The sequence below is a fragment of the Ooceraea biroi genome, chromosome 5 (genome assembly GCF_003672135.1).
Source record: "Ooceraea biroi isolate clonal line C1 chromosome 5, Obir_v5.4, whole genome shotgun sequence".
Classification (NCBI taxonomy): domain Eukaryota; kingdom Metazoa; phylum Arthropoda; class Insecta; order Hymenoptera; family Formicidae; genus Ooceraea; species Ooceraea biroi.
In genome coordinates, this window is record NC_039510.1 from 143,723 (window position 1) to 169,947 (window position 26,225).

Below are 26,225 nucleotides of genomic sequence, written 5' to 3' on the forward strand. Positions count from 1 at the left end.
TCGCGTGTCTGCCTTCACAACGACGCCGCAATCGCAGGGACCAACGTACTGATAAACGCAGCTTTCCAGCTCTCAAAGCGCGCGCGAAAGTCGTGCCGATATTGGAACATGTATGTACGGCACGTTTATAGTACTAACGGATAAAAGAGATCGGTGGCACACGCGGGCGCTTTCGTTCGAAGCTACGCCGAGACGGATGTGACGGATTACTTACGGAGGCGTCGCTGACTAGTCGTCGAGGAATTTCAGATTGAGGCCTTTGCTCGCGATGAAAGCACGTGTCGGCTTCCAACTAGCCAAGAGCGATTTGTACTTAAGAGTTTAGACAATGATACGATAACGAGTATCTCTTCGATCATGACACGATGAGATAGAATCCAAAGACTAGAATATTAATTTTATTAATGAAGTTTTTAAGGAACTCGAAGTCAATACCTGCTTTGGGAAGATTTTAGAAACGTTTATTACAGTCTTTTAAGATCTTGCATCGAATTAGATGATTCCTTTGCGGTTATAACAAAGTGACATTAAACTGCGACACGAGATTCTTCAGCGAGAAGGAGAAAGACTGGTCTAAATTATTTCGAGTTCACGAACTCGGCTTTTCAACGGCGGGCGGTCGGTCCACACCCCTCGTGCCCGGAATTCCGCCTGGAATTCGTCGTTCGTTCGCCCCGGAGAAAGTGAGACGCCCGTTCGCCATGAGACGAAATAAGTGAAAGATGCCGACGACAATGACAATGGGTAGTCGGTACCACTTCGTACCAGACGTGCTTCTTAAAGAGGAAGAACACCGGGATAAATACGGACATTGATACGGAGTGCGGAGAACGTTACAGACGCAACATCATTGTCGGACGTCACGCGTAGGTCCACGTGAAAGTCTTCGGCTCGTAGCTTTCGGCTTGATGCTCATCGCTGGAAATTCGATATATCGAGTGTGGTATAACAGCGGGCATATTTTTAACTCGGGACCGATAAGTCGCTCGATAAAGCGAGGAGTATCGCAGTGCACGCGTTTCACTTACACACACACGCACGCACGCACACACATATATATATATATATATATATATTGCAATGTATAATTTCGCGAGCGAGTTTATGCGATTTTTCGGGGAAGCCAATTTAAGATTGGCATTAAGCGCTCGAAATTCGCATCTGAACAGATCGCAGATGGAGCAATTACTTAAATTCTATGCAGATGTAAACGCGCGATGTCCGCTAATGGAGGAACGAGCGCATTCGCGTAATTTATAAAAAAATCGGGTTTACGTAAACGTTGGTGAGGAAAGGTTATAATCCTCAGTGCACTCCTCTATGCACTCCTTGCGTATCATGACTCGCATAAGACTAGGTTGAGACAGATCGATCGATTGCCGGCATCTAAAATATTCACAGGGGCATCAAAGTGTACACCGCCGCGCGTGTCATGGCAATCTTATCGTTACACTACAAACTCGCGCGAAGCAACCTTACACGATTTTCGAGCCTGCACACTTTAGGACTTTCAAACTCAACGATGAGTGATGATTCCGACTGCTTATTGGTACAGCTTGCATAAATAAAGCGTGTTGCTCATCGAATAGATGCTCGTTTCATAATGGACATTGCGGAACCGGATTTGAGAAAGCTTTGTATCACTTTGCACATTCTCGAATCAATGAGGCTTCTCTTGCGCAGCTTACTTGTTTGCCGATCTTATGTCGTGACTTTTGCACAATGTACAAGCCCGCATCGGGCGCACGTTGTACGCGATGTACGCACGGGGAAATTATGCATGGCGTGTCACGATTGATTTGATAAATGCAACCGGCGTTATCGACTATTACGCTGACCGTTAAGTCGCGTTTACGCTTGGGCGCGCACACGACGAGCACGCGACGTCAACGCGAAGAGGAACGCGAGCTGCGACGTGTACCGAGCTCTTTAGCTGTCAATCGCGTAACTTGAACGTGCTTGCATTTCAGAGTAGAAGACAGAGTAGATGAATCGCCGTACCGTAGTAAATAACTAGGCCGACTCTCAAATAATAAAACAACAGGTTTATTGAGAAATACAATAATATCACACGCGATCGGATTCGTAACAAGGTATTGGCCGCTCTCAGAAAAATATCCCGATCAATAATAATCCATCTGAAATGCGTCCCAAACGGATCGTCATGTTCCCTCATGTTGCCATGACGTTCGCCCTTTCTGTTGTTCTACTACAATTCTTAAATTCCTCAATGAATCTCATATGTCGATCTTTCTTCGGAGAAAATTTAAAGAAGAGAAGCATTCCTTTGTCACGACTTTTAATACTTTACATCTTTCAAATTATAAAAAAAATCACAAAAAACATTCAAACACTTTGGCAAACCGGTATCTCCGTTTTCCTATGCAAAAAAGGTAGTTGCAGCATATGCCAACAAGATTCACTTCGTGCGTGCTTAAACGTGAAGACGCGACTTTAGTTTAGTTGACGAGCTGCTGAGATTACACCGCGGCTTATGCAATAATGACCGGAGAGCCAGGACGCTGATCGAGTTGCCGAGCATAATCGCAACTATCGAGCACAGCAACGGTCGCCGGCATAAATCACTGAATCTGATCACCATTCATGAGAAAAGTGCTAGGTGCGTCTGACGTTTGGTGTCAACATAGGGCGATACGGGTCGCGACTCGCTTTACTCGTCCATTACATCGAGATCGTCGTTGCAACCGCGATAAAAGACTGGCTTGTATAACGTGTGCTTACGAGCGCGTGTTCTATGCATTAGCGAATTCGTATCGATACTCGGCATACGGTTGTCAGCTGTATTGCGTTCGCAATCGCATGACCAATTGTCACCTGCGAAACAACAGCTTGTTTCTCGATAACAAAATAACCATGTATACGAATCTTGCGTTCGTTAGTGCCGTATCGCTTTGGCAGAAATTTATGTAAAATTGTAGAGTATAGTTGAGAATTATTCTTATGAAAGCAGATTGATATAGAGACAGGTAAGCAATGACGGTAAGCGATGGCACATGTCGACAAATTAAAAGTATTTTGAATTTCGGAGCAGTCGGCATTAGCGTTCCGAAGTGAGAAGTTGATATATAACGTTAAATATCTCCATGTGGTTTTTCTTGAACCTGATTTGGACACACGTAATTGTTGTACCCTCTGGCAGGATATTTTGTTAGCGAAATATCTTACAGCTTATTGACGGCGCATCTCGATAAGCCACGCAACAACGACTATTAAAGTTAAGTCAATTTTTGCGGCAATAATCACCGGCTCCATCCGTATAAGGATTGATAATTATCGAATTATTAAATCGTGAACAACTAGCGCCCACGTGTGTCCGAGCGTAATGAGACGTTCGTCCCACGCAGACACCCGTAATATTCCGTGAACGATCGCCATAAATTTATTTTGCGCAGTGCAAATGATATCTTGCAATGTCGAGATTACACGTAACGGCGGCGCTGCTGTTGCTTGTAGAAAGGAGCAGATATTTGTCAATGTGTTGCTTATTGTCGCGCTCGATGGCAAACGAATATGATCTCGAATACGAGATCGGATTCTGATATATCCGACATATATTGTTAATTTAACCGGATAACGATCATCGCCATGAATCATTGCTCTCTTTGTTATATTTTGTGTGCGCATGACTAAAGTCCGCATGACGGAATTGTATCTAATCTGACTTTACGCGCCACGCGCAATTATTAGTTGGGGAAACGAATATCTCGCGCGTAATTGTACGAAAAGTACAAGAGAGAGAGCCAACTGCACGTAGTGCAATGTCAAGACTACTCGGGAGAGTAAACACTCCAAGTTTTGCGAAATCCTTCCTGCCTGCATCTCCGGGAAACGATTATTGGCTGATGTGCTGTGATACTCTGTATGCTCGTCACGCGCTGAAAGGGAAAGTAGCGCTTATTTTCGGATAATTATTTCCGGTCTGTTCCTCAAAAAGTTTGCAAAAGTCGGCGGATGATCCTAATAAGAGGTGCCTAACGCTCTGTAACGCCCTGTATTTTCTCCGTCCTTACGTTTCGCGAGGAGTCAGATTGGGAAGAACAGAGTAGTACTAAGAAACAGATTTAAACGTCGACGTAGAGAGATGGCTGTCGATATTTTCAAATAGTCCCACTATCTTGAACGTACGTGCCTCAATCGTTATAACGATAATTATTGTCGGTGATGATATGTCTGTTGTCGCCTTAGCACATGCTGATAAATTCACAAAGGCTGTAAGAACATTTGTATAGAACTCTATAGTCCTTCCAATACAACTCGTCGGGATATTCCCATGTTTAACGTTTAAACCAAATCTTTCAACGTAATCCCGGTAACAGCGCATACAATGGAGCATTGCATTTGAATATTCACGACACGGGCGTCGTTTACCGTTTCCAAGACGTCGTAACAAAAGCCGAAGTCGATGACAGTTATTGTACGCGCGGATCCGGATGGTGAATCATATTTTCGGGCCTTTCTTTCGACCCATTTGTCTCTTGCGGTACGATGACGCGTGCCCAGTATAAGGTTGACCGCGATTTCTCTTTGATTAACATCGAAAATACGTCGAAAAAAATACAATGCGCTCGTCTGTGCTTGTACGTACACGTGCTTGCGATATTGGGGTGTATTGTCGTGATGACTTCTAGCCGGATTCAATTACAGTCACCGAGACTAATGATCTCGTAACGCGTGCACTGGCTATTAAGGGCTGATGTCTTCGCAATTTTGCAAATGATAGTCTTACAGATTTCGCAAAATGGCAACTGGCGGTTTAATGCTAAGAAAATTCTTGTTCATCCGTTCATACGTTTCTTGTTTCATATTTTTCACGTATTTTTTCGGCACTGTGTGAAATGAAAATAATTAAGACACGCTTTTGCGGTCAGATTAAATCAACGATCACCGTTGTTTTATTATTTTGATCGGAGTAGGTGATGATGACCTCTCCGAAACGCCAGAGATTCTGTTAAGTGTGGAACTCGAAATCTTAGATGAAATGATCTCAGAGTCAGATAATGCTTATAAACTCCAGTATTTTTTATTCGTCTGCTTGCGATAGTACATTGGGCAGAGAAAGCATGAGAGGAAGAGAGCCATCATGGGATATGCAGTAGTACGTTAGCTTGTTACGCATAATTGGGCAACTGTACGGAGACACGTGGAGTAGTGCCCCGCGAACGCGTACTCTCGGTTACGACGAAGCTCGTTCACGCAAAAATACGACGGGCGTTCGGGAGGCTACGGTAATAACCGCGGTAATATACAGCTCCGGTTACAAGGCAGGAGTACCGGTGATTTGTGTGTGGAAGCCTTTTCGCGGCGCGTTGTCGCGGATGATCCATGGTATCGACAGTGTGTACAGTGTACGGCACGGGTTGATACACGCTCTCGCGTGATTTATGAGAGGGCCGCTCGCGCTGCAATTCGCGCATCGCGTGGTGTTTTCATCGTTGACGTTTTTTCATGATCGGTGGTTCGTCAGGGTCCATCTTCCGATGGATGGATATATCCCGCGATGGATAAGTGAACCTCGTAATTACCCCCACGTAACGATATCGCCTAGCTGGACTTACGTATCTGAAGAGGAAGGATTCATTTGCAGGGTGCACCTCACGTCACTCTCACCGTTCCTTTCACTTGCTTGATGAATTTTGATTCGATCTTTTCTCGACGAAGACGTCGGGGAATTCATCGATTACCGTCGCCGCTTACTTTCCCCAATAGATGCGAGATATGGATTAGTGCCTTGCTATTATATATACCTTTTTTCCACACGTCAATTCCGTTATATCATTTTCCGAAGAACTGAAATCAATGTTATAGCCTGTATAATATTCTGATTTTCCTCATTTCGCGTGTAGCTAGTCGACCACCGATTTTGCGACTATCAACGCCGCATTTTAGCGCAATGTCTTCGCATCCCGAAGCAATCGCAGAATCGTGAAGTGTGCGATAGGTGGCGAAAGCTAGGTCTGATGATACGATCTCTCATCAGCAACGCAAAGCTAACAAAGCTGGCTTCAAACCCCCAGTAGTCGATAGCGCGCCGCGTCGAGAGCGCGCCGGCCCTCACCGCTCCTTTGCCAACCCGGCGATTCCGCTTTTACTTCTATCAAAGCGAGAGCAGTTCGGGGCGCGTCGCGCTTTGAACCATCTCGGTTTCAGTCTGATATACCCGGCAAGATCGCTTTGCATTGATGGAACTTGTGCGTAATGGACGTTTCGCGTGCATGCCAACGCGCAGCGCGAATATTTGCTGATAGGCGGCGCGATTGTTTCCTTAACGCTCTAGCCGCACGTCGAGACGAATCTTACTTCTGTTTCTACGTTTCTCCGTAAAGGATGGTTTTGCCTTATTCACAATCGTATATCGATAGCTCCTCTTCCCTGGTGCGACTAGCGTCGTTTTTTGTTAATTATGTAACATTTTCGCACGTCGTGTAAATTATTCGAGTAGCGAGTGGCACGCAAATTCAATTCGATCATCTCTCTGTCTCGTCGGGATAGGCGTTCTGGTGCTCTTCTTTGGTCTCCATTTCGCTCTCGGTTTATCGCCGATTCCGCGATTCTTTAATAACGGCAGCCGTGATTTATCGACAGGGCCATATCAAGCACGAGGGAAAAAGAGAGCGGAGGAGACAGATAGTGTCCGGTGTGGCTTCAGACTCTCCACAGGCAGGTGGACCTGTCCGAAATAGGTATATGTACGTATATGTATACAGGGTGCACCGAACTATCGATTCGTCGCATTTTTTGGGCCCCTCTTTGCACATTCGCCAGTTCCGCGTGTGTCCTTTTTTTCATTTATATCGCCGGCCATCCGACGAAATCTGCCGCGTCCTGGACGTCCATTTCGTTGCCGAGAGGGAATTCAAAATGCCGAGAGGATACATCCAAAATTGTAGAATTGCGTAAAAATGTAGAAATAAATTCCTCAACTGCAAATTCCTTTATAGCGAATCTGAATCTCCTCGCAGATTTTTAATGTCGCAATTGAGACTCGGGCACAAAATAGCTTCACTTCTATATATTGTGTATTCGTTAGACGACGGTGATTGGAAGTGGATCGAGGGAGAAAAGGGAAAAGGATATGCGGGGAAAACTCCGTGTGCCGTGCGCGAGGTACTTTAAGGAATACGAAGGAATTCCTTTCCTCCTTCACCCGGAAACCGGTCGAGACCGGCGCGGGCTTCTTGTATCGGCGATCTTCGTGAGGAATTCTCGTTTGTCAGCCGTCAGCCAGGTACTCGGTTGACCGTGACGATCGCATGATGCACCCACGAAGGTAACGACCCATTGGAAATCCAAGCTAGCCTACGTAGCTCGCCACGGACGAGCTTATCTGTCCCTATTAATCCACCTTGCTCTTACGCGGTGATAGTAATCGCGCTGTGCGTTACCGTTATTCGCGATTTATACCGCCGATCGCGTCTAAATTTATCATCGAAGATCTCTGTCATCCTCCTTCGCCACGTCTTGTTCTCAGGCCATTTGCGTGCGCGCGTTACATCCTCGCTTTCGCGAGACGATTTCCTTATTACGTTGCACGATTAATACTGCGGCGTCAGAAAGCACTTGCGAAATGAATAGCGGTCAATCTATTATTTAGAAGATTCAGTAGTACCAGAACGATAGCACGGTGCAGCATCGTGGGGAGTCGTTCATTTTAATACAGCGTATTAGTAGGTAGTCGTGGGAGGAGACCGTTCGTGCAGAAAAGAATTGTTGCTTTATCATGATAATCAAATATACATCTGACGAATACAAATTATCTTTAGCAAGCCGCTATTAATCGACAGACTCGAGATACATGAGCAATTGTTGTTCTGAAAATCGCCATATACGCGTATTCACGTACGTAAGATCAAGCGTAGATGGAATAGTTTACTGTCGTTCTTTGAAATCGATACGACAAAGATCGACTGCGACAGAATTAAAATGATACATTAATTTTAAGCTGTCTCGAAAATCATATAGCCTACATTGGAGAAAATGAGGAATTGCGAGGAAAAAGGGCGAACAACGCCAGACACCAGGTGATGCGAACGGTGCACACTCGGCTGTAACCACTTGCGCGCTGGATGCAACGCACGGTGCAAATAAGCACGCTAATATCCGTGGCGTAAAGCACGCATCCGCAGTGCTTCAAGCGGGAACAGGTTGCACTCGGTCCGAGGTGACGCGCGGTATATACATACATGCAGTGTCGTGCCACGAAGGTGCATATTTTCGCGCGGATTCCACCAGTAGTTGTCGACGATGGTGGTAGGGTAATAAGAGACGGCTTAGCCGACAGATTACATCCTCGTACCGCGCTCTACGCGTAATAGCGCGGCTCCTTTTCCCAGCCAGGCCCTGAGACGTCGGTGGCGCTCCCTTCGCTCGTTGTCCGTGGCTCTGGAGGAACATCGGCTTTCTTGTCGCGGATTACCTCGTACAATCGCTCGTTGACCCAGAGCCTTTTTCGTGATTGTTGCAGTTCGCAATGCAATTTGTTGTGTTAGAATGATCAGAAAACTAGCTAGCTCTTTCTCACGACTTTTAGTCTATTGGTTTAATTTGCTAACAAGTGTAACGAAGAGAAACATGGTTCATTCATCAATAGGCATCATGAATGTAATTTATTTACTGTTTTTAAGATACAGAATTGCATAATATAAAAAATATTTTGGAACATCTGGAGAGAAATCTCTCTGGTTACCGCGTCATCATGAGAGTAGACCACTGTCACGACCAGAAAATGTGCAGAAAATGAGATAAGTGGGAAACGTGGCCGCGTAACCCCTGACTGCGCCGCGTTTAATACGCGCGAACGATTTTGCAATTGTAAAATAGCTCCGGTGCTGAGAGAAAAAATTACGGGTTACAATCCGTGTGTGTGTTGTCTTATTACAAATTCCAATTACAGTGTTACGAGTGCGAGATGAACTATCCTTATTAACAGTCGGAATTCATGAAATCGTGATTCATACCAGGATCGATCATAAAGCAATCGCATCGTTTGTATCGCGGATGCGTCAGGCGGATCGCACTCGCTCGTTCGCTAGCATGTACAACTGGGGGAAAGGCGTGTTTGTATTCCCGGCGAATAACCATGCCAGGATTGCCCAAGGCAGTCCTCTCGTAACAGTTGCAAAAATTTCAAAACGCACTCGTTCCCTCATTTCGTTTCTTCCTGTTGTTTCCACGTTGTCTCCTCTTTGTCACTTCAATTCTCTCTCGTACTCTCTCGTTATTCTCTTGCGTATCTCCGTTGTATGCGATAACCGATTAAACGGTAATTCTTTTAAACTTACTGGACGACAGCAACTAAATTGCTCATCGTCCTACGCTAATGACATTAATATTAAAACAATATTTTGCATCGGACCCGTCATCACGATTAATTTTCATTTCGAAGACCTTGTTTACGTTGGGACCAACATATCCACTATTCAAACAGATTTTGCTAAATGTTTAACAGTATTATTAATTAATATTTACCAAAGTTTTCGAAAGACAAGTATCAATTGTTCGAAGGTCTCCAAACACTTCTGTTCATACGGACAGAGACCATGCACGCGCGCTTTCTTATTATGAAACGCGACTGCGTCGTTGGGGAGAGAAGTCGGCAGAAAGCGAGTATGTGTACGTGTATGTGTGCAGTATGTAGCTTTAATGTGTATCACCGTGATATATGCGGGTGTACATGCATAATAAATGCGCTCGCGCATTGCGCGGTCGCTGTGCAGTCACTGCAACATCACGTGATCGTTACACGCGGCTCTCTCGCGCGTGCATCGAACAGCGAGCGTCTGTCCTCTCCTGTCTTCTTCTCCTACCTCCTCGCTTCACGGATGACACCGGACGACGGACAATGGTTGAGTAGCAGTCCAATACGCGATTGGTATACGCGATAGTACTCAGTGCCGCGTTTCTTCTCAACTCAACGAATTCTGAGTCGATTTCTCTTAAGCAGAAATTTTATTCGCCTTCCCTCTCGGACGAAGATTCCGATAAAGATCTAATAAATAGCAATTTTCAAGCTAAACCTGCAAGAGATTTTATAGTTTTGAAAAGAACGTTCATTTACACGTTTGCGGATTGACGAATAATAGCTCGATGTGATCGATTGTAGATCGATATCGTTGCTCTCGCATAAGGTAACCGACTTGAGGATACCAGATAAGTAGCGGCACACCGATCGGTACGAATCAAGGGTCGAAAAGATTGGATCGGCGATAGCGCGTGTTCAACATGCCGCGAGACACGTGCATCGCGCTGCATGCATCGTCATACACGCGCTGCCGTCAGGCGTACTGCACGTGCAGAGTGCGTTTCATGAATTTTTGCTGGCCGATACTTTTTACGCGCGATGGATCTTCCAAAAATTTGCATTCTAGCAGTAAAAGATTCATCATTAATTGCTTGGAAATTAACGAATACTTTATCGGTCCGACAATTTTATAGCAATTGTTGGCACATTTTTCTCTACATACTTCTCGGATAAGATAAGCATATGGTGAATTATTTAACAGACATGTTAAATGAAAGGAATCGCCGGAGGTTGTTTATCGGCAACATGAGAATTATATTTTAATGACATCATTGATATTGCGCGATTTACGCGACCGGAGATTACTACGAGCGAGAGAGTCGTACCAAGTTGATGACTCGATAAATTCTCTACCATCGAATGGAATCGAAAGTGGGACGGCATAATCCTACCCGAAATCCATTCGTGGCAAGATTCATTCTTCAACCCTCTTGGCACAACAATGGCCGCTGCCGGTTCCGTTCCAAATATGATCCACTCCACTCTGCCGATCATCTCGGTTATCTGACCGTGAAGAAGTCTTCTTTCTCATCCTAAACGAGAGCGATTAATGATCATGCTATGATGCACGAGGATGCATTCAGTAATTTCTTCATGAAGAACCATCAGTGTCGGATAGACGCACATCCAAGGGAAGCTGCTTGTGTTATCACGTACCTTCTCGAATTGTCGCACGATTTTACCGTGTCGCTTCATCCATACCGCGCCGAAGCGTATCTTCAATTAAAGACGGCCGCTACTCAGTCGAAGTCAATTTACCTGAGTGCCGAGTCCGAGGGTAAGGAGGCGGTGTCGAAATCGTGCTGTATCAACACTAGAGCCGGTTGCCAACAGCCCGCGGCCGAAATCCACCGCGTGCCGATCTCTCTCTATCTCTCTCTTTCTCTATCTCTCTCTCTCCCCCCTCTCTCTCTTTCGTTCGCGCTCTCTCGCTCTCTCGCTCTGGTCGGGTAGCCCTGGGTTGCGGGTTCTTACGCCACTGGGATCGATATCCCGGGAGGCCAAACAGTAAACAGCCGGTTGGTCAGGACGGAGTCGGTGGTGGGGCTGCATAACATGGTGGTACTCTCTCTTCCACCCGCTTGTGCCACTCGGCACACCACCCACGCCACCGCCAACGAGCAGGAGCGCGCGAGGGTATGAAAGAAGGACACTACCACCGGCGGCACGGAATGACGACAACGACGATGACGACGGAAGGAGGGTAACCTTTCTGCAAAGTAGTCGCGACACTCTGAGATTAACGGACAAACGGACGAATGCGCGCCGATGGCGCCGCGAAAGGGGGGTAAGCGTCGTGCGTGATGTCCCAGTTTAACTTGAACAACGCATCATCACTTTAAGAATACCGCTTTGTTTGCGTCTTGTTGTTGATTCGTTTAGAAGAAAAATAGGCTGAATGTGTTGTTTGAAAAGAAATTAAATGATAAAATAGCGTGTGTAAATACGCTTATCGATGGACGTATATTGCAAGATAAATAAATTTTCGATGAGCTTTCTCTCGATAACTTGTTACCAGTTATAGTCTGCATCCTCAATTATATTGAGCCCTGGAACATTAAAGCTAGGTATTTCTTACGATAATTTTAGCAGTATCTTCCTATGTGTGGTACAGTACCAAGTCGGGATAACGGAAACGCAAGTTCGTAAAACGCCTGGCGAAACTCTCGGGCAGCAATGTATGTATCGCTAGACGCTCGCGGCAAGGAAAGTAGGAAAGAAAGTATTAATCGTCGCTGTACGATCGCACCATGAAATTTGCGCGCGAATGAAAGGCGACTAATTTACAGTGCAGTCGTCTCGGCATGTTAGTCTAATTTAATGTAGAAATTTGCGGCCTTTTTCACATTTGGCACCGGAGTAGAAATAGAGAAGGAAAGCCTTGATATCAACGATACTTCCATATATTATACAATATTTCCAAAAGAGTTTTAGTCATGATGATAAAGTGAAAAGTTCTTACTGAAAAACCCAAATTAGAGCAGTCAGGGCTATGAAATGAGTTAGGAAAACGCGTTTTCCGTTAGGAAAAACATCCGGCACTGGCTTAAGAATTTTCTTGCGAAGAAGATAGACGCGGCAACGCGTGAAAGTTCCCCTGTGTAAAATGTACGATTTCTTTTCCCTCCGCTTGGCAAGAAACGAATCTCGCGCGAGAGGTTGACGAAGGGTTGTAGAGACTTGGAATATCCAGAGTACATCAGCGCAGGTCGTCGAGGGACGGTCAACGCTTGCAGAAAAATCGGCCCTGCAGCTTGACGATGACACGCGGTATCTAAGCGTCTGAAGAATTGACTCGCATATTTATTATATATTACGTTGTACAAGCATCCTGTGCAAACGACTTTTACATTTAGGGCTGATTATGCGGCCACCTAAGCATTTACGACGGAGGATACCCGACGAAACAATGTCGTTTTACGTCGTAATGGCACGACCACGAGATGGTGTAAATCTGCAGAACGACGTGTAGACGCTTTTCCATGCTTTTCATGGCGCACTAAAAGCGACGAGATTTACGTTCTTAATAGCCGTTGTCGATTCTGCCGCTACGTTGATACCGCAAGCGGTTACGCCATTGGCTGCATAAAGGGGAAACGCAGCACCTCGCAGCGGCCAGTGGTGCTCAGCACGCCTCGTCTGTTTGGCATCCTGAAAAGTTAAATGAATCTCGCAGTCATCGCATTCGTTGGACTTTCGAGGGGTCTGTCAGCGGTTAGAGAGGACTGAGTAAAAAGGCGTGAAATAGGGAATGTTGCCGCTTGCGAATCGGCCAGTTACACGCCGTTTCCGCGGGTATAGCTATGTAGAACGAATTTCTAATTTGCCTCGTTTTGCCGCGTCGATTTTGCGTGTAAACCATGCAGAAAAGTGCATTGCTAAGTAGACCGTACGCTGCGATCGACGTCAGTACCGTCAGTCCGATCGTCGATGTCGTTACCTTCCGGCCCGGTTGCATCAATGCAACTAACGTCCACAGCGAAATGCTGGCGAAATGCTCGGGCCAGTCCGAAAGTCAAATACGAAGATCGAAATTTCTAACATTCAAATGCATCGAGGACAGTCGCGGAAAAATATTTCTTCTCTCCACCCTTCATCTTTGGAAAATATCTTATTCTCGTTTGCATTTAATTGCAATGTACCGCGTATCGCGCGTTCAAGTATAGAACGTTTGACAAGCGGGTCAAACTACTTCTTCTCTCTCGGCTGTGTCAGATTTTAATCTACGAAATTTACAAATTACACCGAAGACTACGTCGAGTTCATCTTACGAGATGAACTCCGTGAGCCACTGATGTCAGTAGATTATACGATTATCATTTCAGTAATATTCTTTCCCGCGCTTTTTCTCATTCTCTCTTTCTGTCATAAGTTTTTATTACGTCTGTTCCACATTTTTCGTCGTTCTCCTTTACATCGTTTCGGAACGTCACTCCCTTGCTCCTCTCTGCGTCCTTTTTTTCAGTCACCAGCCTTTCTCTTCCTCTGTTTCCCTTTCCCTCCTCTCCCTCGCTCGCTCTCTGTTACATTCGTCTCTTTCCCTCTCCTCCCTCTCTCTCTCCGGCTCCGCACCTCTTCGCTTAATAATACACACCAGCGAGAGAGCCACCCGCTACTACAACGACACACCGGCGGCACCGACAGTATGGCACACCACTTTATTGATCTTCTTTCCCCGCTTTCACAGGTTTCAACCCGAATTTTCCACCGCTTTATGCAAGCGTTGCCCGCCCCGCTCGTTTGCGCACCCCTGCACCCGGATTCATCCCCTTCGCCGATAAATCGAACCGGCCTCCGGGCTATCCGAGAAGATCTCGTCGTCAATGGGAGTGAGATACCCCGTCGATCTCTCGATACCTTGCGGCGTTTCGATTCCGCTTTGCGGGCTAATTCGATTTCGTTACTGCTACTGCGCTACAAACCGCTCCTCTCCGCTGGTAGTACCGGTTTAAAACGTTTCGGGATCTCTGCCCACGATGCAAAAGTCTCTGCCCTCGCCTCGTTGCGAGTGCCGAGTGATCGACGCGCAAATACAGAGTAATACGTAGTACGCGATTACGTAGTAATACGAATTATGTGTAATTCGTATTATGTGATTAACGTTCTCTTAAATTTTCAACAAGGCGATCGATTTCAGTCCGTTTTATTGAGTTTGATTTTACCGGCGCGAGAGAACATACGTGCATGCCTCATCGTCGAGAGCCGCTCTTGTGACTCTCCGTGGGAGCGATCCGTGTTTTGCCCCGCAAAGCGGGCAGTTTTTACGGCGCAAAGGACCGCGTAACGCCCGCGCCGCGCGTTCCTGCTTAGAAAAGAGAAGTGAGCGTGAGTTGTAAAAGCGACTTATCGTACTCTCCCGAGAAAGAGAAAAGAGAAAGAACGAGGCACAAAGGGGTTCGCGCGGAGAAAGGAACGAACGCGCGCCAACGCGGGACAGAGAGACCGGGAGAGCGAGATATAATCGCGGTCTGGTTTCAGGGATCACGGATGGCGTTCGCCAACCGTCAAGGGTAAACACTGTTGCTCGTCTCGAACCTCTCGGCCTCCTCTTCCGTCTCCACTGTAACCACCGTCCGCTTGGCCTTCTTGCTTTCTTCGTCTTCGTCTTGGTCTTGGTCTTCGTCTTCTTTCGCCTCCTTAACAGCTCCCTACTTTTAACCACTCGAGGCAATGATTCACAATCGTGCTCTCCTCCGACGCGCGTCTCAGACCCGAGTTGCAACAACCAGAGAGAGGAGGAGTAGGAGGAGAACATATCGATCGTAATACATTCCTCTATTTGGCAGCCGCACGCGGCTTGTTCATTCTGTTCCCGCTGGAAACGAGTGAACCCTGAAACAGTAGGATGACGATAATCGGGATAACGAATTAGGTATATTCAAATAATTGACACGTACTTTGCTACTTGCTCGGACGAGAAATTACATTTTCTATCAAACGTAACGACGAATTTTTTTTAATTGCGTCACGGAACAACGCATCTAGAAATATTTATACAGCAAGTAAGCGCGTTCGTTGCGACGCCCAAGGCATCACTTGCATCGTTGTAAATTATGTCGTCAGCACAAGACTAGCAATGCAATGAGACATAATGAATATATCTTATGAGATTTTCATCGATAATGTGGCCGTTTTCCTTAATACGGTCGTAAAAAACAAGTTATTACCAGACGTCAATCGTACGAACATTATCACGAATGATAATGCGCTGCGAGATAATGAGTGAACGGGAGACAATGACGAGCGAAATCGTTTCATACGGATTATAGCCGTGACATACTGGGAAAACAGTGGTTAGCTTCTTGTGACACGTGTACATCCGACTTGCGTATATCGCATATCGATAACGCAATCTATGACGTTGCATTACGCGCAAAAGAGCACAGGACATTTGACGCGTGGGGCATTTCAATGAACATGCGCCCGCCACTCGAAATTGAACGTTTACCTTTTTAATCTTCTCGCTTATTCGATTAAGCAAGGAAAGTTGTTTTTTTATCGTGTTACAATTTTTCATGAAATTCATGAGATATATACTAACCATACTAGTTATATAAAACTATATGCATACTTTACTTGGATTTGATTAATAATTTATTATTAAGCGTTACGTTCTTTTTCTATTTCAGGTATGCCACAAGTCACAGGATATGCGTCCGCTAGATGAACGTCTACCAGTTTGTTTACTTATATTACTTATACACCTATGTCAATATTAATTTAAGCAGAAATTCACATAAATGTGGATCAAATTCACAATACTTATCTAGATATAGGCGTTTTTACAAACCAGGAAATTGAATTGTAATATTGATAATAATCAGTGTTTTAAATCATTTATATTATAATCCATTATAATCTCAGATGATAACACCAGCCAAGTGCTAGTTAATTAGAAATTAATAAGGGAGTTAATAGGGAGAGATCAGTATAAAAATTAGTAACTCCTCAGCAGCAAATACTGATAAAGTTCTCAAATTTAAAGATGTACTTCTTATTTTAAACGTCGTTTCCTCACGGCCTTCGTTTGCGCGCTCCGTCCTCTGGTCACCAACGCGACTCTTTGTTTGCCAGAGGAATTTGCTGACGACAGGTTTTGCTGGAATCGCGCGATTACGGCGCGCATGCCTCGAGATAAATCAGAGATCAACATTACAAGACGAGAGGTATCCAGATGAGATGGAAATGACGAACGTCATGTTCGTGCAACTTGATGTTGTCCTAGCTATCTCGTCCTCGCAATTCTCTTATCATCTATTTTCATTCAATTGAACATTCAAAGTCAGTGATGAAAATTCACCATTTCTGATTGTCCATTGTTGCTCGAAAGTAGATCGACAAAAGAAATCAATTTGTTAATATCACGAATTTTAATTCTATATTTTTTCGCACGATACGAATGGAAGAATTTCTGATTACATATATTTATATATACACATTAGATGTGTAAATTAATTGCTTTTTGTTTTTTAAATTGAGTCTTTATTTACTTTCTTTTTTTTTGAGAGGAAATTCGTCAACTGCCCAATAGATACAGAAAAGTATTAGAAAATGATGAAATGAATATTTTGAAGATTTACATGTTTATTATATACTAGCTGGCGCTTGTTCCTCGCGCGCTTCGCGCGCTCGGTATATTTGGAAAATATAAAGCATAAAGAACGTATTTTTTTGCGACGCGCACATTTTTAGAAGTTGCAAGACGATTGCACATAGTCTATGTTACTCAGGAAGATCTAAGCTATCCACCAGTGAAAGAATTTTTCAAATCGGTTTAGTAGTTTCTGAGATTACCCCGAACAATGGAACAAACTTTACCTCTTTATTATATTAGTATGATTTATTTTTTTTATAATAAAAGGTGATTTTTCTTTAAAAAAGCACTGAAATAATTTGCACACCTTAGAACGATCTTTTTACAACAATTTGGAATGATGCAGCACGAGTATCTCGAGTCGCTCAAAGCAAGCGAGATAATTAACTCCTGAAAACGAATAATAGATCATTTGCATGGACCGATATTTGACAGTCTTGGAAGATTATTCCACGACAAGAAGGCACATAACATGCGCGTATCTTGGTAACATTCTTGGATGTGTGCGTTATGATCTGTCGTGCGCACTACGCGACGTTATGCATGCAAAATTGGAATTGTTTCCTGCGATTAAATTACATGAGGCGCCGTAACAGTTTAACCCGTGATTTCTTAAACGTCACGTACGGTGATCACGTCGCGGCGACTTGACGCGATTATCTTCGCGTTGTAAACGATATTTCTTCGAGGCAATCGAACGGTTCACATTTCGATTAAATGAAATGTGAGATAAACGTATAGCCTTGTAACACTAAAGATCATCTAATTTGGAGTTTTATCTGTTTGACAGAAAATTCCCCCCTTCCTCTTTCTCGACGTTCTCGCGACTGCGAAGATTTCTGTACGCGACTAAAGCACGGTTGCGGGTGCGACCGAGTCGTTGAAGTGACGAGTATATGCCGTCGGTCCGTGCGACAGTATCAGTCGGCAGATTGAGACACTGACAGAGCGCAAGCGCGACTGCACTTTCGCCCCATTTTCACCCCGTGGGGGATGAACATCGCGCCGACGAGATCGAGCCGCGAGACCGCGGAAGAAAGGAAACGCGAGACAACGGCGTCACTTTCTTCTATCCTCTTGTCGGTGTTTCTTCCCTGTTTCCCACGAAACTGCGAAATCTCCGACGCACCTGTTTAGTTATCATTTTATGTTTCCGTTGTTTCATCTATCTCTCCTTTTTCGTGGACGACATGACGACGCGTCGACGAATTTTCTCTTGAGTTTCTTTTCTTTTTTCAAAGGCTCTATTCATCACCGAAGCATTATGAACGCAATTCCATCTGTTTATATAATTAGGAACTGACGATCGATCGTTTTATTACTCTGACGAAATTTTGTATGGAATGAGACGTTGGTGTCGTCGGTCGAATCTGTTTCATCGAATCGCTGATTATGTATGGAACAAATCCAGGAATCTGGCAATGCGACAAACAGAGCGGAAAGACGAGCGAAAGAAATCATGAGAAGAAGGCAGAACGAAAAGGAAAAAGGCGAATGGAATGATCTCACAAATCAGCGAGAAACGGCATCGACATCTCGATCACCCGCCTTCGTCCCTTCTCTCGTTTGCGACTTGTTCCTTCTTTTTGTCTTCTCTCGGGTATTCTTTCCGTTACATGCACGTACAAGCTAACCGGAAACAGGACGGAAAATATCGCGCGTAAAAAATGAGAGAACTGCGAGTAACAGTGCCTCTCGCTATCTTCGCCGCCTCGCTCGTCGCTACCGACAGTTTCGTTGGTTTCGTTGGTTCCAACAGAAGAGGAGGCACTCCGATCCGAAAAATATGCTCGATGGAGCATACACCAGCCGGAAGTAACGCACGAAGCTTGGTCCGCTATGAAAATTGCATTTGTGTCCCGCGGACGTTTTATCCCTCGGTCTGCGACCGAGGCAAAAATCCGCGCCGAACTTTCGATAACGGGCTGACAGATCCAACAGGGAGAGAGAGAGTGTGTGTACTCGTCGCGTTGGACAGGAAGGAACGTGATCCAATCAGGTTTTTGACGTTTCCATTGACTTTACGTACACAGACTCGGGAGCGAAGCTACCGCTAGCTGTTCCATTGCGCAGCGGCGATGTTATTCTACCCCCCACGTTGTACCACATGTAACAGATTAAATTATATTAAAAATGGAGCGAAAGTTTCTGTATTTTGTTTTATTCGCATTGAATAATTTATTCCGTCCGCGTTTAATCTTACAACGCTGTTTTTCACAATTTTGATGTCATATCGCACGTAAACATCCGTCAATTGTCTTTCGCGCATTTTTGTTAACGGCGAGGAACATACTTCCTCGCATGCCATATTTTTCTCGGGCTTTACCGGGAGCACAGCGCGGCGCACATTTTTACTTATCTTTATTACGGCTACGAATCGGCTTCGTATTTTTACAGTTGGCCTTCAAGTCGTTCGCGGCTCGTATATCTGTAACGTAAACGTCGATAGCCGGAGCCAGCGGCGTCATCGTAAACGTTTACAATCGACCTTCGATCGTATACCCTGGCTCGTTTACTTCGCGGCCGCTGTTCGGCACGTACGCGCGGGATGCCTCGAGGAGGAAAACAGTCGACGGAGTAGCAACGAAGATAATCGGTTGCCGCTTTGTATCTCGCGATGCAACGAAGAGGCTGCACGAGGACTCCGCTTCCTTTCTCTCCCTCTTCTCCAAGCGCATTCGCCTCCATCGCCTGAGGATTCAACGAAAGCCGATGTGATGTCATTTCTTATCTCGAGAGATCATCTTACGTTAACAGAGTTACATTACGTGGTCGTTACGTTTGTTCACGTATACGTTGACACGATTTTCGGTGCTACGTCGTTCTCCCGCTGGACAAACGACGCTCCTGTTACGTGGATCCGCATCAGCTCATTTCGAAAGTAACCGCAACCTCGGTTTCGAAATGTCACGAATCTTTTAATCGGTCGCAGTTGTAAACTGCGCTGCCGCACTTTAATGATAATAAGATTTCGTTTGCAAATACACTTAGAAAAGTAAACGTATAAAAGGAACTCAAATAGGATTCTCGAATTCTCAATACCAGCTGAATGAAAAGGAGAGAACGTTCAACGGCGTAGGTAGCGTCATTTATTGTGAGAGATCGCCTTTATGGCGCCACGTTAGACTTTTAATTAAAAGCCTCGGCGTCCTGCGCTGTCCCGGTATTATCGTCACGTTCCTGTGGGTCGTTTGCGTGCCATCCACCAATTTTACTTCTCATTTACAGAATGTACCGGGCGTCCGCGATCGCGAGTAACATCTGCATCGCAATTAGCCGCCCGTCATTCAGTGGACTTTTCCATTCTGCGTGGTGTGCGTCTCGCCATCTAATTATCTATCGACAAATAATCGCCTTCCTATCGATTACATTAGCATCAAAGATTCGCGGTTAATTGCGCGTATTGCACGATCAAAAGTTCCGCATGTATATGTATATACGTGTGGATTAAGCACGAAGAAACGCCTGACCAAAATTTTATCGGTCGATTTTTCGCCTTGAAGTCTGATTGCTCCTTGGATCATTGCAATCGTATTCTCATGCAATGAAACGTTATAGTGCGCACTCGACGCACTCGACATACGTGCGCCGATCATATCGAATTGGATGAGAACCACTGGGATGGATTTGTAGTAACTGCAAGCGGAGCGATACAGATGCGTCGTCGTCGTCGCGTTCGCTCGGCCGCTCGCTTGCGCCCCAGCGCGCCCGCTTCCGCGCCTGATCCTCATTGAATCTCGACGCAACTGCGAAGCACCGTGATGACGCAACGACGGCCAAGTGGAGGAGGAGAAGGAGATCGTGCAAGTATACGAGCGACGTGTCGCGCGATTGCGCCTGTGTGAAAAGCTCCGTACGGGAGACCTTTAAGTCGCTCTTGCGACTGTGCCGCTTTCCGCGAATTGTTTCGTTTTCTTCAACTCGATTGCTTTAAGAATGCATTTGAAGATAATTTCGCGTTAGGAACTGATCGGGCGTATTTCTTCGAAATAATTACATCATAATATCATTGTGATAATATTGAATTAGCGTAGTTGTTTGATATTATCCTAATGAAAAATCCAAATGCGATAGAAAGGAATAGATGTAACAACGATCTCTGCGCTCGCACACTTATCTCTAAACACCTACCGAAAAAAAGCCGTTATCTCGTGGTACCGCAAGAAAATTATTGCAATTAGAAGCACGCCTGAGCGATGCGAGGAATTACGCTGTAACGATAATTCGCGCGATTAAAACGGCGTTCTGCTGTGTACGGCATCATACACCGACTATGTTTCGCAGCGTGTACTATCGGAGCGATATACACCGGTCGTACGCAGTTACGGTACACCCACAGTAGTTAGAGCGAGGAGCGGGTTGGAGGGACAGGGAGAAGGAACTAAGGTTCGTTCTAGAAGCCGCAGAGTCGGGTGGCATCGGGCGGCGTACGCGGCGTCGGTGGCGACGGCGAAACGACGGTGGAGGAGCGGCCTCTCGGGCACCGAGTCGAAGCGAGTCAGGCACGGTGCAGAGTCGCGATCGCATCACCAAAGAATAGTGCTTTGCCGGGTCGGAGAGGACGAGAAAGAAAGAGAGAGAGAGAGAGAGAGGGCGGAATAAAGCGAAGCCGACCGAACGTGGCCGACGCGCCGCCGCCGCGCGTGCCTCTCGACGAGAGGGACCAAGCCTCCCGGCGGTCGCGACGCACGTAGTCAGTGGCTGACGACTACTCGGAGCGTCAGGTTCTCCATATTGGGGGGACGTCGTCGCTTCGCGTCTCCTGGCGAGCCACGTGCGCAGCGTGACAGCTCGTCGTCGTTGTGTTGTCGTCGTCGTCGACGTCATTGTTGTTGTTATTGTTGTTGTTGTTGGTATCGTCGTCAGTGCGGCGACAACACGAGCGGGAAAACATTCTCGGCGCGGCGAGAGACGCGATTCGTCCCGCTGTAACAACTGTAGCTCGACGGGTTCGCGCGTGCTTCTTACAAGATCGATCTCCCGTGTCTCAATCGATGATCACCCGCGTCAAGCGGAAGAGGTAGTTGTGAGATGCAGCGTGATAAGCGATACATCGATTAGCGACTGTCGATTTTAACGGCTCACAATGGATGCTCGAGAACGCGTTGAGACACACACACATCCAGTAAAGCGATGAATAGAATGGTCATAATGAACTGAATTGGAGCACTACATGAAATTAGACTCCCGAAACTCTAATGATACACAAATGGTTATGGTCAAAAAAATGAAACAACGCATCAGCTTTTTAAATGTTATTAAGTACAAATAAAAGCGAGACATTTTTTGTGCGATTAGATCCACAGACGTATTAAAATATATAATATTATCAATTTATCGCAGTAACTTTGGTTACATATTCTGACCGCTTATCATGAAACGAGTCTTTCGTTAGCAACTCTTATCGGACTAGGAGAGAACAAGCTGATTGTACAGCGTAAATATTACGAATACAGAAATCTCCCGATCATAGAAATCGATTTATCATGCAAACGAATTATGATGCACTATAGCCGAGATAGCACCGCTGTGACTCGCGTGATGTGCTCGGTTGGCATACCGCTATAAGCTTCGAAGATGATGTTCGCACGACCATACAGTCTCAAGTAACGAAAGTGAAACTTTAAAGTAGCAAGAATGCAACGCAGACGCAAGTTACACACGTGAAAAAAGAAAGAAGAGAAAAAGAAAGAAAACAAGACAAAAGGGGTAGAAAAGGGAGGAAAAAGGCACTTTTGGATATACGGAAGGACGGAAAAACGCAGCGATCGAACAACGAAACGAAGACGAAAGACAAGCAAAACAAAAGATAAAGAGGAAAGAAGAAAGAGAAGCCGAGAGACGAGAAAGGAAAGAGTAACGGCGGATCGAGGGAAGAGAGCGGAAACGCGCAGAGGGAGAGATAGAGATTTCTGGGCACGCGCACTCCACCTGCTAGCGTGTAGTGGCACGCGCCATACTCACCTCACCTCCTCCCTGCCACCCTCGTCGTCACTCACGCTGCTGCTACCGCCGCCACCGCTTCCACCTCAGTACTCTCCCATCCACCCTCCCAATCCGTCCTCTCTGTCTCGCGCGCGCCCTCCCGGCCCTACCGTAGCGGCCGTCGCTTCTCTTGCCCTCCCCTCCCGCGAAAATCCCCTCCCGTGTTCCTCTCTCACGCGTGCCGCGGCCACGAAGAGACCGGGACGCGCGGGAGTCAATCGCTCGCGGTCTTCGACAGGACGAGCACCCAAGGTTCTTGCGAGCCTTTCGTCCTTTCGGTGTAATTTCTCATTGAATCAAATTTGAATCAAGTTTTATCTTCTCCCTCTTTCCCTCGAAGTTTCCCTCGGGCGTACGTGCTTATCGCGCCGGCGATTTCAGCGAATGGACATTCACCTTTTTTTTCCTCGCGTTAAACTTTCACATCCTTGCCGGGTAGTTGGACAAAATGTGACACCTCGCACGTACACGTCATTGACCGAGAATCAGAAAAAGAGGACAGAAAAACTATTACGAGATCAATCACGTGAACAACGACGTTAACAATCTCGATCCCTTGCGCCGGCTTTCATGCCGTGATCAGACGCGGGATGAACGAGTGCGTGAGTGTCTTGGCGGATCCGTTGATTCTGTCGTTCGTAGTGCCGGCGTTTCGTTTTGTTTAAAGCGACGCAGCGAATATCCGCTCGCGCTCGTTGGCGTCCGAAGGGTGGTAGGACCGCACAGCGACGCCGAACGACGAGAGTCGTCAGCCAATGTTCGCGTATGAAAGAATCCGGTTGCCTGCCCCCGTCTCATCCTCCTGCTGTGCGTCTGCTGCGAGGGGGGTGGCGCGCGCGATTCCGGTACTGTAAGCCGAGTGAGCAAAGGGGCAACGGAGAAGACGACGACGACGAGGACGAGGACGACGACGTTACGACGTTATAACGAGGAGACGCCGTACAGCTGGGACGTGCGACGAGGACAGGCACGAGGAAGCAAGGAACGAGAGAACGATCGACGAGGAAGACGACGTTTTAGAGGACGAGCGGCAGGAAGGAAGAGGCGTGCAAGAAGAAGGCAGGAAATGGAAAAGAGCGGAGCGCGATAGAAGGGGAAGCGACGCGTGCTTAACGCGTCGTTGTGCCTTCCATCGCGAGACGAGAATAGTCCTCGCGAGAGCAGGAAGGCGCGAATACGCACAGCCGGCGGAATATCGACGAGCAAAAACGTCGACGGTGGGAATACAATTCGGCGAGAGCGACGATATAACAGTTTCCGTTTTCGTGCGGCACGCGTAAGCGGACGGTGGCTGAAATCGCGCAAATCCTCCCGGCTTGAACGTGCCGCGCAGCTCGTTGGCGAGTGCATTCCTTCGCTCGTTCGATACCAGCAGTGACAGCGGTGTGGCTTTCCCCACCCCAGCGAGCAGCCCGAGCGAGTCGAGATCGCGCGAGTGATCAGCTGTTCGCTCGTCGGAGCGTGCGAGTCGCGTCGCGCCGACTACCACGGCGACGACGGTCGTCGCGTGAGAAGTCCACGCGGGACGACGTATTTCGGTGACGTCGCGGCGCGTATTCCGCGTCGGCGTTCGGAAAACCACCTGTTGACGATTTACGGGGGGAAAATCGAAGCGCGCGTGGTCGCCGTCCGCGATTTCGTAGTGCGTGCTTGTCTGTTCTCGCGCACGTCGGTCATCGAGGGATCGACTGCGGACGGAAGTGTCTCGTGCATCGTTCGCGTCATGTGCGATACGACGCAATAGCGCATGAGTACTGATAAGAGAAACGCGTCTCGTTGATTTCTCCAATTAAGCAAACAGAGATTATAACTTTAGACTATGTTCGCAAAGTGTGAATCTGTCGCGGAAAACCCTTTGTGACTGTCTTTCCTTCTCTCTCTCTCTCTCTCTCTCTCTCTCTCTCTGTCTCTGTCTCCCCTCTCCCCCTCCTCTCTCTCGCGAAAAGGCCGCGAAACTACGTCGCACGCTGTCGAGACGCCGTAAACAGCCGCATTGCTTCGACTGCGTTTTTCGCGGTCGATGCGCGTTATCAGCGATACGTATCTGTCGCTGTCTGGTTCGCCGCCGACTGTGAGAATCCGGTGAGTTCAGAGGTCAGGTAATAGCGGCCGATACCGCGACAGCGTGTGAAACCACGTCTAAACAAGTGTCACGCTCTCTCGTAAGGGAAAGAGGATCGGTAACTCGAACGACTCGAGCCGGGTGCAACGAGAAGGAATCTCTCAAACTGTGCGAAAGACAGACGCGCGACGACATCGATACGCTGGTGCGTCGACGGTGATGATAGCTAGTCAAATTGTTAGAAGGGCATTATATTTCACGAACGATCGATACCACGGAGATCGGCACGTACCGAGAACGTGAACAAAGTATACAAAGGGATTGAGTGACGTTTAGGACAACGGCGGAAGCACGAACGAATTAAGCGAAGACTCTTGAATGCAGTTTGTCGCGCTTTTTCCGGTTCGAGTGGCGTTTAACTGTCATTCGATGCCATCGAGGTAACGGTATAATCGAATCAAACGCGCGATCGCGTTCGAAGCGGACAAGTGTGTCGGGCACGTTCGTTGAACGTACGTTGTCATTCGCTAATGATCGAACGACATTGAGTCTTTAATAACTATTCACGGTTCGTGATTACTCGGGAGCGTTAACGACATCGGCGGATTAGAGGACAATCCGGCAAAGGAGCAAGCAACCAGGAAGGAACAGTATTACGGGACAAAGTGATATAAAAAATGACACTTAAGTTTTATTAATATTTACGTGGTGAGAAAGTTACTTGGACGAGCGTTTCGAAGACAGTTTATTGCATTTATATAACGCATAGAAGAAAAAACCTGGAAGGGCATGGTGGGCCCCCCTCAGCCGGGGCCTCAGGCCCGGGTGGCCTCTCTATGAAATGATATCTTCCTTCTGTCACGTCGTTTGTGCCACATTAGACTACCTGGAATGATGGTACGTATATGTTTTCGTTTCTTCTGAAAATATTGAGACTGCTTGATCGGTGCGAGGTTTCATTTCCTTGATACGATGATCGCGCCAGGTCACGCTCGTACCAATAGGAGAATCAAAGGAGTCATATTTAAGTTGTCTTGTGATAGAGGAAGCGTTTACAACAGAAGGTGCGCGATATACTTGGCGTTCTTCGTTTCCCGCGCCCCTTCCATTCTCCTCTCGGCCACCTGAGGTAACCGGAAACTGCTGACCGTCGTAACTGTGTTACACACCGTGGCAGACCTGCGCGTCTGTTTGTATTAAAATCGCACCTCTTGTCTCTCGGAGCATAACACACAGGTGCATCCGTACCGTAAGTTTGCGTTGCG

The 26,225-nt window shown here is 46.6% G+C and overlaps 1 protein-coding gene and 1 long non-coding RNA gene across 4 annotated transcripts in view; one reads left to right on the forward strand and one right to left on the reverse strand.

Annotated features, from left to right (window-relative positions):
- Nucleotides 1-26,225, forward strand: part of LOC105283081 (neurogenic protein mastermind) — a 138,683-nt gene that overhangs the window by 53,334 nt on the left and 59,124 nt on the right. For 2 of the 3 annotated variants that reach the window (XM_011345541.2, XM_011345542.2), the window contains exon 1: nucleotides 17,134-25,857. The exons of the other annotated variant lie outside the window; for it this stretch is intronic. In XM_011345541.2, the coding sequence (XP_011343843.2) occupies nucleotides 25,852-25,857 (6 nt within the window). In that variant the 5' untranslated portion in view covers nucleotides 17,134-25,851. Of the gene's footprint in view, nucleotides 1-17,133; nucleotides 25,858-26,225 lie in introns of those variants that run through there. 3 annotated transcript variants of the gene reach the window in all.
- LOC105283080 lies at nucleotides 8,607-15,847 on the reverse strand. Its single transcript, XR_003406570.1, has 2 exons — nucleotides 14,855-15,847; nucleotides 8,607-12,970 (listed from the first exon to the last, which is right to left on the reverse strand). It is a non-coding gene; the product is annotated as an uncharacterized LOC105283080 (long non-coding RNA).